A 12,590-nucleotide genomic window follows, 5' to 3' on the forward strand; every position below is an offset into this window, starting at 1 on the left:
TGGTATATGTATGGTCTAGCGGTAGCCAAAGCACCTACTCTTGCTTCTGTGTCCCCACAACCCTCGTTTTGCTCGGCTTGCTCCCTGGCACTAAGCTGTGTTCCAGGACTGTGAAGGATGGGGAGCTGTGAGCTTGGCCCTGTGCCCGCTGCCCCAGGGAAAGCCTGGCCCAACAAATGTTCCCGCGGCGCTTCCAACAGAACCAGTACCCGTTTTGGTTTTTACTATTGGGAGTGCTTTCTATTCATGTTATCTCTGTGAGGGTACTTAATCCTGCTTTGTTGAAACGAGTTTTTTACACGGGCAAGGAAATGCTGAGGGCAGCCCCTTCTCCCGCCTGTCCGGGGGTCCCCGCCTGCCCGGGCCGCCTGGGGCGGGGTTCGAGGGGCGAGGGGCGGTCGGTGCTGCCCGGCTCGGGCGCCTTTGTTGGCAGGGGGTGCTGGTGCAGAGCCCGCCCCGGCACGGACCTTCCCGCTGCCCGCGGCGGGGCTGAACTTTGCATCCCGGGACGCGGCCCCGCCACGGCCTGTCAGATAAGCGGCAGGGCTGGCGGCCGCAGACAGCGCGGCGCCGCGAGCTGTGTGTGGAGACAGTCCCTCTGTGCGTTTATTTATTTATTTCTTTCACTGTTCCCTGCGGCCCGGCCGGGGCAGGTGCAGCCGCCGGAGCTGTGGCGGGGCTCGAACCCGCGGCCCCCGCTCCCTCAGCGCCCGGCGCGCGCCGCGAGGGGGAGGCGGTGGCGGCGGCGCCCCCGGCTCCGGGCCGGCCCCGCCCTTCCGCCCCGCCCGCCCGCGCGCGGCGCCGCGGATTGGCGGGCGCCGTGTGTACACACACGGGCTCGGGCCAATGGCGCGGGGGGGGCGCTGACGTCACTGCGCGCGGCGGCCAATGGGCGCGGCGGGCCGGCAGACGCCGCCAAGCTTGTGCGGGGGAGCGGGAGCGGCAGCGCGCGCGGGGCAGGGGGCCGGGCCGGGCCGGGGGCGCTGAGGGCGCTGCGGGCGCCGCTCCCGCACAGTCCGGGGCCGCCGGCGCGTCCCGGCTCCGCCGCCTCCTCACAGCGCCGGGGCGCCGCGCCGGCCCGCACCACAGGCGTCGGCGGCGCGGGCGCGGATCGCTCCCCGCCGCCGCGGCTGCCGAGGGACCGCCGCCGTCTCGTCGCCTCAGCGCCCAGGCGGGGCCCGGCCCGCGCCGCCGCCCGCCTTCCCCTCCTTCCCGGGCCGGGCCTGCGGGTGAGCGGGGAGCGGGGGCGGTGTGGGGCCGGGAGGGAGCGAGGGTAGCGCGTTCGTTCCGCGATCGGCGCTCCCCGAGCCGCGGCCATCGCGGCCCCCTCGCCGGGAGCGCCCCTGAGGGCGGGAGCGGGGCCCGGCACCTGCGGGCGGGCCCGGGCGACGGGGACAGCCGGGACAGCTCCCGCGCTGTGGGAGCGGCGGGCGGGCCGCGCCGGGGCCGGGCGGGCTCGGCAGCACCCGCAGGACCGGGCCGGCCCCCGCCCTGCCCGGGGAGCGGGGAGCTGGGGCCGGGAGCTGGGGCCGGGGCGGGCCTGACCCGCAGCTCTGACCGGACAGGGCCAGCCCGGCACGACAACAACAAAACTTCCCCCACTGCCTCTTCCTGGGAGTTACGGGCCTGCCCCGGCTCCCCGCTGGAAAGGGCTCCACGGCAGAGCCGGACCCGGAGTAAACACCGCCTGTTGGAACTGGGAATGCAAACAATAGGAGGAAAATACGGAATAAGCGAACTTCCTTGAAATGTGGGAGAAAAAGGCAGACGAGAGCGTGCTCCCTCCCTGAGTGAAGGGGCAATGCCGAGCTGTGTGTCACAGCCCGTGCTGTGCTCTGGGGAAACGACTTTGGGGTTCATTTTCTCTGTAAATTCTTGATTTGACAGAGAAAATGAATGGTTTAAATTGGTAGGATTTATCATGCTGTGTACAAATTTTTTTTTAAATTACCACTCGGTCAGTTTTCATAATTTGGAAATTAGTCCAATGACTTTTTGACTCTTCACTAATACTTTTAACAGCTGATTATTTTATTAACTGCTATATCAGTTATAGTTATATATAAGTTATATCAGTGATGTCCTATCAAACACAAAAAAGGTATTTATATACGTGGAGCAAAAGCCTGTGAGATGACCAATGTCACTGGAGGAACCCAGAACTATTTCACAGCCCATACTTGTGCCAGTGCTGTGTGTGTGCTCCAAGGTGTTTTGTATTCAAAATAACATATAGGGTGCTAACTACAACACTGGAAAAGCTTGGAAGAGTAAGGAGAAGTTTGAGTTCTAGGAAAGAAAAGACTTGGCAGGAGAGATGGTCATAAGAGGGGGAAAAAATCCTTCTTTGCAATGTTTCTTGTTGTGAAGTGAGTCTGGTGCCTTTGGAAGAGGAAACAGTAACAGGTCAAATGATTTAGTTCTGTACTAGGGGAAAAAATGAAAATCATTAAATGCTAACAAGATTGTCTCATGGGTGAATTTAAGAGTGATCTTATTTCACTGTCAGATTATTGGGCCTTCCTTTAACCACTTCCTTTGTACAAAAATCACTAATGCAGCACAACAAAAAGAGGCCATTTGACTACATTGATGTAATAATTTTACAGGGAACACCCCAGTGATAGGAATGCCCTTCACTGCTGCAGGGGTTGTGCCTGGCAGCCTCACTGTCCAGGTGATGAGGGGCAGTTTGCAGTGCAGGGTTTTGCCAGCAGCTCTCCAGGCACAGGGGACACACCACGTAATTGAGCTGGGCCAAGGCACAGGGCGTGTTTTGCAGGGTGGCAACACTGCAGGACAATTCTTTGTCAGCTCTTGTCTGGAGTCACTGCTGAAGGGGCCTCTGCAGCACCTGGAGGTGTTTCCTGAGCGTTGGGAGCCCCTCCCAGGGAAGATCTCTCAGTGCTTTGGCCAAACGTGTTACAGGCGTAGCAAAAACACAGGAACAAAAACTCTGAGATTGCCTCCTGTGCAGGGTGTCTTGTGTTACTTGGTTCAAATGGGAAGGCCTTGTCCCTGTGCCTTTGGAAGCTGAGTGTGACTCTCAGGAGCAGCAGAAGAACAGTGACTTGCCATGGACAGTTTGGGCAGCTGCTGCAGCCCAGCCTGTGGGAATATTTAAACTTCTGCATCCTAATGTGGAGCAGAATGAGTTCCAGGTATAGCCAGCCTGATTCTGTTCTTGGATTGCATTTCTTCTGAGGTGCTACGTTAAAATAGTGTTCTTAGGGCTGTCTGTATTGAGTGACAGCTTCTTAAATTGTTTGCCTTCTCAACATACTTTTGGGTGTGATGGTTAAGGCTTTCTCCTCTGCCTTTCTAATTGCAGTCACAGGACAGGACTCCTGATGAAGCAGCAGTGAATCTTGAAACAGGGAAAATAAACAGTCTAGTCTGCTGCAAGGAAGTACACTGGGGGATTTTTTGTGTGCAAAGCCAAGAAGTCACTGGAATCACACGGGTTTATCCCAAAACGTTAGGTATTAGGTGAAAAACAATCCCAGTGTCCTAGTGTGGTAACAGTACTCATACTGTGTCAGAGCTGAAAGCATAAATGCCTGTTGCATGACCTGAGAAACTTGCTATCTGCAAGGAAGTACTGTAAAAGGGACAGCTGTGTAGGGAGTGACAGTTTTATAACAACTTCCTGGATTGATTCTTGGCGTGCTTTGTAACGTCCAGCAGTAGAATGAAATGGATTCTGGTTTTCCCCCGTTATTTGGTTTGGAGGCTGCTCCTCTTTAGCCAAAGCCCAGGCAGTAATAAGTGATCTTACTCTCACAGTGTCATTAAAGGAGCTTCTTTGCTCCTTGGTCTGATTTCCTGTGTGCAGTGATGGTTTCCAATACAGGTCTTTACAGACTGTTCAGCTTTACTTCTAAACCTTTTAGTATTTATAGCATAAAAATCAATCCAAGCAAATCAAAGTGCAGGCCTACCATAGTTCAGCTGGCAAGACTACTGTGTATGTTAACATATGCTAATGCGTATACTAATGTGTTTGCAACCAGGTGGTGGTGTCAGCAGATGTTTTCTGTGAGAGTGAGGGACCATTTTCATTTATTGGTTTGTTATTGTGAATTTCAGCACAAGATTTAAGTGGATAAATAATGAATAAGGTCATCTGTTCAGGAAGAAATCAGCAGGTTGTGATGGGTTCTTGCTGTCTTTAAGGCTGTGAACTTTTAGTGAAGTTGGGTAGAGGAATTCTTCAACTTGGTAGCAGCTATTGTAGTGGTATTTGTGGGAATTAAAATCCTAAAGCAAATGTATCAGTGTTTGCTCACTGAGGCTTGTGAAAGCTGATGCCTCAATGCGTTAAAAGTCACTTGTGAACCACAGTGGTCATCCAAGTATTATGGTGGTGACATGACCAGTAATTGTGGATGAGATTAGAAACTGTGAGTGAAAGTGAGCTCATGTCCTCAGAGTGCCACAAAAACCCTCGTGTGCCTGGGCTCTCTATTCCTTGGGAGGAAAGAGCTTTCCTTTTCTTGTAAACTTGACCTTGAGACTTGAGAAACACCAGCAATGTATTTCTCTTCTCTTAGATGTGCAATCAAATTGTCATAAACTTCAGTTTATTTAGACTTCAACTTACAATTCCAAATGCATTTAAACCGTTTTTTTAAATCAGTATCTTCATACCTACAGCTGATAATTGTGAGGGTTGGTCCTGGGTGGCCCCTGGAGCTGTCAGTGGGTCACAGCCCACGGAGAACTTTCCTGTCACCCTCTGAGCCCCACTGGTGCAGTTCTGGCAGTGTGAGAGCTGAACTGGCTCACTGGGAGCTCAGGTGGGAATGGCAGCTGTTGACACCACGTACCTGGGGAAGGAAGGGAAGGTGGAAGAAGTGGGTGAAGGTGGAAGATCCCTTTCAGCAATTTTAGCAGGGGCAGATCTCAGAGCAGTGCAAGGTCTCATGGAATTGTGCCCTGCAGGTCACTTTGGGTGCTGTAATCAGTGCTTGGGAGCTTGTGCATCACTGGAAAAATCCCTTTTTGTCTTTGTACTGAGCTATAACTACACAAGTATGAAATTCTTTGTAACCTTTCCCCTTCAGTGAATGCTGTCATAATCTTCAATCCATGCAAGAGCAGAGTTAACAATGGCTTTAAACTAGAGCAAAGCTTCTAGCAAATTAGAAGGAAAATGTAAGAAATAGCTGCTAAACCTCTTCATTGTCAAGTTTTTTATCCCTGTATGACTTGGTGATCTTTAATTAAATGCAAATGTAAAATTATTTTCAGTTCATTGGCTGTTAAGATCCTTCCAGCTGAGGGATGTAGACAAAAGTAAATCTCAGCAGGGTGGTGCAACTGCTCCATGGATTTGGCAATGTACTCATAACTCTAGAAATTTTATAATCTCCAAACTCATTACCAGACCAGATTAACATCTAGAGCATTCCCTGATGTATCACACAGTATATGAGATGGTGGTAGCAAGAAGCTTGTGTGAAGTCTCAGTAGTCAAAAAGATGCTGTTTTAAGCTCAGCTTAACAAAGACAAGCCAGTGTATTGTTGGCAATGCACAAGGACCATTTAACCCAGGTATTTCACAGTCATTTGTACAAATCACTACATTTTTTTCAAGTGTCGATCCATTGCAAAAATTAAATTTCTTAAGGCAAAACTGTGTTTGTGGAAATACAGTGTGCTCTCTGCTCTGAAAGGAAGCTGTACCTGGCTCTCTCCACTGAAGCAGTGGAGTCCTAAATGTTGTGCCCTGTGTAGTAGTCAGCTATGGACCAGAACTTAGTGAGAGAACAGATGGGCTTGTAGATTGGTACTTAAAAAACCCTGCAGCTGCATTTCTGTCAATTCCAAATGTATCCGTGCTGATAAAAGCTGTATATAAAACTCATAAAGATATTTTAGATCATCTTGTTTTAAGTTCTGCATGAATGTTACCCACTTTTCTGGTATCGAACCCAGGGTGCTTTATCTTGAATGGCAGTAAGCTGGTTTGGGGGATTAGAAGAGCCTTCAGAGGTTCAAGTGGTTGGGAATTGTTGCACATGTTTAGTGTAAGGTTCCCTTTATTTGGGCAATGGGGGACACGCTTCACCTCATTGATTTTGAAATCAGCCCTGAGTGCTGCTCCTATTCTTGGACACAAAGTGTACTGGTAGTACTGGCATGACACTGAGCCTGAGTGAGAACATGCCAGAGAGACAGAGTCACCTGAGGGCAGGAGTGTCCAGTTCTGGGTCGCTGGGGTCGGGCACTCAGCACTGTCAGGGCTGGGCAGGCAGCACAACGTGAGGCTCAGCAGTGCAGTTCAGTGCATGGACACTCTGGGCACTTTCAGCTAAGGAAGGTTTGAATCCAGCTTTGGATTTTATGCCCGTGCCGTGTGTTCTTGTCACCTGTACATCCACTCAGACCTGGCTTTATCCCTGAGATTCAGGATACTCAGGAACCTCCCTCAGTGGTGCTCGTGGTAGTCATGTGGATATGTGCATCATATGTAGTCATGTAACGTGTTCATCTGCATGTATGTGTAGATTGCTGGTCACAGCAGTCCAACAGTGACAGTAAACACAGAGCTGGTGTGAGGAGTGGGGCTGTGGCATTTGGGATCAGTCCCAGAGCACTGACTGGGATCCAGTTCCTTTGGTGCCTCAGGATGAGCTGCAAGAGGTCCCTAAAGGGGCATTTCCCCTGCCGTGCTTTGTGCAAACCACTCCGAGGTGGTGGCAGCTCATTATACCACCACAGTGCTGCAGTTCACACTCACTCAACTCGTGTGCAGGCCTTGGCTGTGTTTCCAGGTTCTTGGTGCTGTGTAAACTTGACTCATCATTACCGCTGTTGTCAGGTGCCAGTTGATTTCTTCTGATGACACACTGGCATTTTGCTCAGTCTCAACTACAGGGTGGGGTCTTCACTTTCAGATTAGGTTCAGGTGGTTTTCTCCCTTTGCACCTTGGTTTAAAGCAGCCATTCTCATTTCAGTTTTGTGTCTCGGAGCAGGGAAAACTTTGGATTCATAGACTGCAGCCTTGTAAGTCAAATAAAAGCGATTAAACAGAGCTTTTAAAGTCACTGCTCTTCTCAAATGATTTTATTTTGTTCAAAGCTTCTGATATCATTTAGTGGTGAAGTCCCTTGGTTTCCCTTTGCTGGGTCTCTCCAATCACCGTGTCTGTTATCTGCTAGGACTGTTTCTGAAGGCACAGCAGTTGCTCATAGTGAAAACTGGCAAACTAAGTTACATCTGCAATTCCTTCATCATACACAGCATGGTGGGAGTTCCTTTCAAATGCTTCCTAAGAGCTGCTTTCTAACATTGTTTGCCAAATACCGGTTACTGTGTGAGAGCTGAAGGTGGGGACTTATTTCCCACTCTGGGGATGTGACTTGTTGAATCCACTCCTTTCTGAAGTGCTCATGAAGTGACAAGCTGGATGTTATGTGGTACATAAGAGGACTCAGAAAGAAGGTTGACAGATCACTGGAATTTTCTTATAGGGATGCAAAACCTGTAATTTGAATTCCAGAGATTTGCTACCAAAGTTGCATTTCTGTTGTGTGGGATGCCAAGAAGTGAGTCTGACTTGTACATACAGATATTTTCACTAAAACTGGTCTTTTTTTAATCTCAATTGCTTCAAAAAGGAGGCGGATATTGAATGTTTTATTTTAGGAACAAGATAGGGAAACGCTTCCTGGGAGCAGGTGGAGTTCTGATAAGTACTTCATCATTTTGAAATTTTACTGGTCAGAAAACTGAGCCACAGTGAAGCAGCATATGTGTAACAGGTGGTCTAAGCCCTGTAGATGCTGTGCATAAATTAGTGGTTTAACACTGAGCCTGTACTGATTAATAAGGAATCTTTTTGTTACCGGTGTCTTCTGAAACCAGCCTTGCATAGCTTGAAAGTCAGCATTATGGAGAGGGCTGTGAAGAATATCAATTAATTTCTAGTGGAAAGGCTCGTGTTGTGCAGGTTTCTTTTTCCTGAAACGGATCACACTTTGCTCTCAGCTGACCCAGCTCCTTGGAATAATTTCCATTTTGCAATATTCTTGAATAAGTAAATGAAAAAAGCGCTCCTTGATGGTGAAAATCATTCTAGTATATTAAAATATCTCCTTTTTTTAATGTGTTCCATGAAGACTTAATGTCATAACAATCTGGGTAATTATCCAATAGTTGTCTTCATTTACAGATGTTTAGTGCTAATGTAATATTTACATAAAAATGGCACTTGATGTGGTGAACTGGCCTGTGGCACTGAGGAGGAGCTTTGTGTGGTGCTGGGCTTTGTGAAGCTCTGATTTTGAAGTACTGCTGATTTGAGAAGGGAAAGCAGGATGAGTGTGATAAATCTCAATTTTCGAGGGCAGAGTGTTATGTCCCGTAACTTCATTCTTTTCTGCTCTTGGGTTTTACCCACTGCATGCATCTTACAGGGACAATTGAACAAGACTTTGGACCACAGAAAATAAACATAAGAAGGAGTGTAATGTCATTCTGCAGGTGACTGTGTTCTGGTTTGATTTGTTTCTTGGGATTCAGCTTCAGTATCACAGAAACTTTACAGCAGATCTGGCTTTTAACTTGTGAGGAGAACAGGTACAAATAAACAAACAGTTTTGTTGCAGCTAGAGCTTGATTATCTGGGCTTTTGTAAATTTAATGCTCAAACTGGCTTTTTAGTGTCATTGGCACAAGGGATCAGGAAACAGATGTTCCAGAAAAGCTCCAAGTCAAAGTTTACAAAGTCAGACAGTTTGGTTGGCTCCCTGTGCTGTGCAATATGTGCCCAAAAGGCAGAACTGTGGGAGCAGATCAGAAACCAAGGCTTAGGTTGTGGCGGGGCAATCTTAGTTCAGAGAAAGCAATCTCCGTGTCTCGGGTGCTCTGGCTCTGAACCTGCCTTTGTGCAGCTCCACCTCAGGAGGAACCAGCTAAAGAACAAAAAGGTGGAGGTTTATGTTTGTCTGTCTGTGTGGTGCAAGCACGAGCAGCGATTGGGGATGAAGGGCATCTCCATTTTGGGGCCATCTGTGTCGGTTCTTTTGTCTGAACCTGACAAGAGGTCATGGCAGATGGTGGGGTCACAAAGTCTGGCTTCCCGAGCCTGACAAAATGTGTTCATGAAGCTGGAAGAACACCAACTGTTCCTACTGGCTGGAGAGCATTGTGGAGAAGGACTGTGGTGGTTTATGGACAATACCTTCTGGATCACTGAGCTTGACAGCAAAGAACTTGTTAAAGATGAACCTGGTTTGCTTAGCTGTAAATGGATTAAAACCGCTCAGCAAATGTGTCCTCAACTATGGTTTGTTTGAGTAAATTACTTGTAAAGCCTCTTAAAGAAAGAGAGGTCAAACTGCATCATGAATTTGGCCAGAGTTGCAGATGATGTATTTGGGGAGTTTGTGTGGAAGGATGAGAAAGGGGGGAAAAGAACAAGCACAAAGATCATAATTTTCAGATGCAATGCAGAAATTCAGCTTTTGCTCTTTGCCATGACCTCTGGAGCCTTGGGGCTCTTCTGGGACTCTTCTTCAGGTTTCAGGATTGCTACACAGATGCACTGACCCCTTTCCCCAGGCTGTAAATAGATATTTCTCAGTAGCACAGTCTCGGAAGTCAGAGAAAAATTATTCCTATCTTCTTGGATGTTTTGTCATAAAAGTAAAATGTACAGATTTTGATGGGAGAATATCTTAGTAGAGTTGTGTGGTGTTCACGTGCTGGAGCAGCTGCCTAATCCTGGCTGCAGTAAATGGAGGCACTGAGGATTAAAGACAGCTCGTTCAGCAGGAAAGGGAAGACACCTCCATGTTGAGGAAAATGGTTTTCCACTCGAAGTTGTATTGATACGGTGGCCAAATAAACCAAGCCATCCATGGAAACAGCCGAGAATTTAATATTCTGGGCTGTCCAGAGCTACTGCTGCCTGCTGGGAAGTGGTGGTGGAGTGCCCTGTTAGCTGTGCCCACACTGCAGCAGTTCCTGGCACTTCCCTCCAGGGGAGGGGAAGGCACTGCCCGTTCTCCAGTCTCGTGTGGGTTAAAATACAGAGCAGGTGGCACGGATTCCACTCTGGTTTTGTAGTGGTGAGTTCTGCTGTGAATGGTTGTGCCTCATATTTGGTAACGAGTTTAGGTGTCTTCCTAATTTTACTGAGTTGATTCCACACTTGAAGGTGTGAACGGTTCTCCCTCCCTTACACATCCAAGTGCAATTCAGATGTCTTTTTTAGTTCATTTTTAACTGCAAGTAGTACTTATAAAGTACTTTCAAAGTACTTCAACACTATTTCAAGTTAATTCTGTCTTTAAAATGACTTGTGCCGCCAGCATTGATTTGGAACTTTTCTTCTGGCTTCTGTAAGACTTCTGGAAGTTTTCATTTAAAAAATAAGCCACTTTTATGTATTTTTCAGTATACCCAAATTTTTATCTTTTCCTGGAATTCCAGTATTATCATTCTAATTGCACAGACTTAATAAAATACTTAAAAGATGAGTTTGAACAGCAAGGGTTTTTCTTGCATGTTTCCTGAAAATACCGTTTGTTTTCTGTGTATATACATTTCATTAAAAGCTTTCTCTGTTGCTGGAGAGAAGTAATTCACTTCCCTCTTATAAGGACACTCTGCATTAGATGGGAAAGATTGCATGGTTTTAATTAAAACACTGCAGTAATGGCATGCCGTGCTTTGCTAGCACATTAGGGTGGTGTCTGTGTGCAGGATTTCATCTCTGCCTGTCCCAAGCAGTGAACATTTCTGGTGTCTGGGAAGAGCCTGACTATTGTGGTGATTGATTTTATCAAAAAGCAGGGTTTCAGCTAAGATATTTCATGATCTTTCTTACAGGCCGTTCATTTTAAGGAATCTGTGAAGATGAGAAGGGCTATCTTATGGTTTTCCGAAGGATAAAGCAATCGTGTCTGACATGACGGCTAGAAATGTGAGTATACCTGTGCCACGTGTATCACTGTGTCATGCTGCCAGCCACTGCTGGCCTTCAGAACTACAGAGAGGAGAAATCAAACACTGGGACCTTCAAACTGAAGAATCTTGCCTGATTTCTGTACGCCACAAAGGCGTTACCCCATCATCTGCAGCGGTGTTTTGATACATTTAAACTGGTCTGAAGCTCTGTGAGGGTGTGGAGTCCACTCAGCTGTGGGTCAGGGTGATGAGTGAGACAATGCTTTGTGCAGCTTCCTTATTGATCCTTTTGGGTCCCTTCCAGCCTGAGACACTCTGGGAGTCTGTGATTCTTCTACCATTGCTCCAGAGAGCTGCTCACTGTGCTGAATGTTTTCACCTTTGCAAAATCCTTCTAGTGAGTCTCACAAATTCTGAAAGACTCTGAGGTGATTCAGGCTTACCCAGACAGAAGATAATTTGATATGTACGTGCAAAAGCCCTTTGACTTGTTGTTTCGTAGGTCATATTAATCTCCAGTTTAAATTAATAGTTCTACTGCTGTATGTGGAGCAGCAGCACAAAACTTGTGGGTTTGACCTTTTGTTTGATGGAAAGTGTAAATACCAATCCCAATAAAAATCCCTGGAGTGCTGTGTGATAGAGTGGCACAGGTTGGAGGGGATGTTGCCAAAGAGCTCTCCACACGAAGCAGCACAGCAGATGCCTCCTGACATCCTGAAGGATGTCAGGAGGCATCTGCTGTGCTGCTTTGTGGAGAGCTCTTTGCATATCAAACTCAGGCAAACCTAGTTATGTACCTAATATTTATGGGTTTATTTTTTAAAAATAATGTTCCTGTGGTGCAGATGAATGTAGGACTCGGTGTTCACGTTCGAAATGAGTGGTCATTTGCTTTGTGTCCTTATTTGTAGCACTTCTTCAGATCCCCCAACCTGAATTACTTAGAGTTGCATGCTCAGGGTAATACCAGTGTCAGCCCCAGTGTGTTCTGATGTTTTTAGAAGGCCTGAGAATGCTTCTGAGTCTGCAGAGTTTCCATTTGCCTGTTGGCTTCTGCACTTCAAAACTCTGCTTGTGGAATATTGGTGATGGGTAATTTCACCTTCCATAAAAAAAAAACCAATCAAAACAAAGCAGCTGCAGATAATAAAATGTTGAGGAAAAGTTACAGATTCTCTTGGAGACGGGATGTAATTCTAATCACCCTGTCTCATTGGGTTGTTTCATTCTTTGCTTTTATCATAAAATGTGTTTTTCTTGCCTGTTTTGTCCTTCCATTCCCATCCGTCCTTCAGGTAAGAAGGCACCAAAACAGAATTGAGAGATGGAGAAAAAAATGACCAAATACTTATGGTAAACTCATTTTTAGGGCCAAATAAATATATGACTCAAGCAGATTTTTTTTCAGTAAGGCTGTTAGTTTTGGTTTTTGGCTCTGAATTGTTATCCACATGAAGTTCTTTGTTGCTGCTTCTCAGGGTGGTTGTCTTGTTGTAGGTGAGGTCAGTTAAATGGCTGTGATAGTTCTCCTTTCACATGTCAGCAAAATAACATATTTATGTGCAAACTGAAATTCTGCTACAATCTTACATCATTTGGATAACTGAAGTACAACATGCACCCAAAAAACCCCCTCAAGTACTTTTTTATAATGCCTTAAATGTG

General features: G+C 47.1%; 1 protein-coding gene across 4 annotated transcripts in view; it reads left to right on the forward strand.

Moving 5' to 3' along the window:
* The first annotated feature begins 1,090 nt into the window (after window positions 1-1,090).
* The window catches only part of TFDP2 (transcription factor Dp-2), a 38,228-nt gene continuing 26,728 nt past the window's right edge, over window positions 1,091-12,590 (forward strand). For 2 of the 4 annotated variants that reach the window (XM_050308701.1, XM_050308702.1), the window contains exons 1-2: window positions 1,092-1,229; window positions 10,845-10,938. In XM_050308701.1, the coding sequence (XP_050164658.1) occupies window positions 10,924-10,938 (15 nt within the window). In that variant the 5' untranslated portion in view covers window positions 1,092-1,229; window positions 10,845-10,923. Of the gene's footprint in view, window positions 1,230-10,844; window positions 10,939-12,590 lie in introns of those variants that run through there. The other 2 variants (XM_050308704.1, XM_050308703.1) reach the window with 2 other exon arrangements.

Source organism: Myiozetetes cayanensis, unplaced genomic scaffold (genome assembly GCF_022539395.1).
Source record: "Myiozetetes cayanensis isolate MyiCay16 unplaced genomic scaffold, myiCay2020 scf13, whole genome shotgun sequence".
Lineage (NCBI taxonomy): Eukaryota > Metazoa > Chordata > Aves > Passeriformes > Tyrannidae > Myiozetetes > Myiozetetes cayanensis.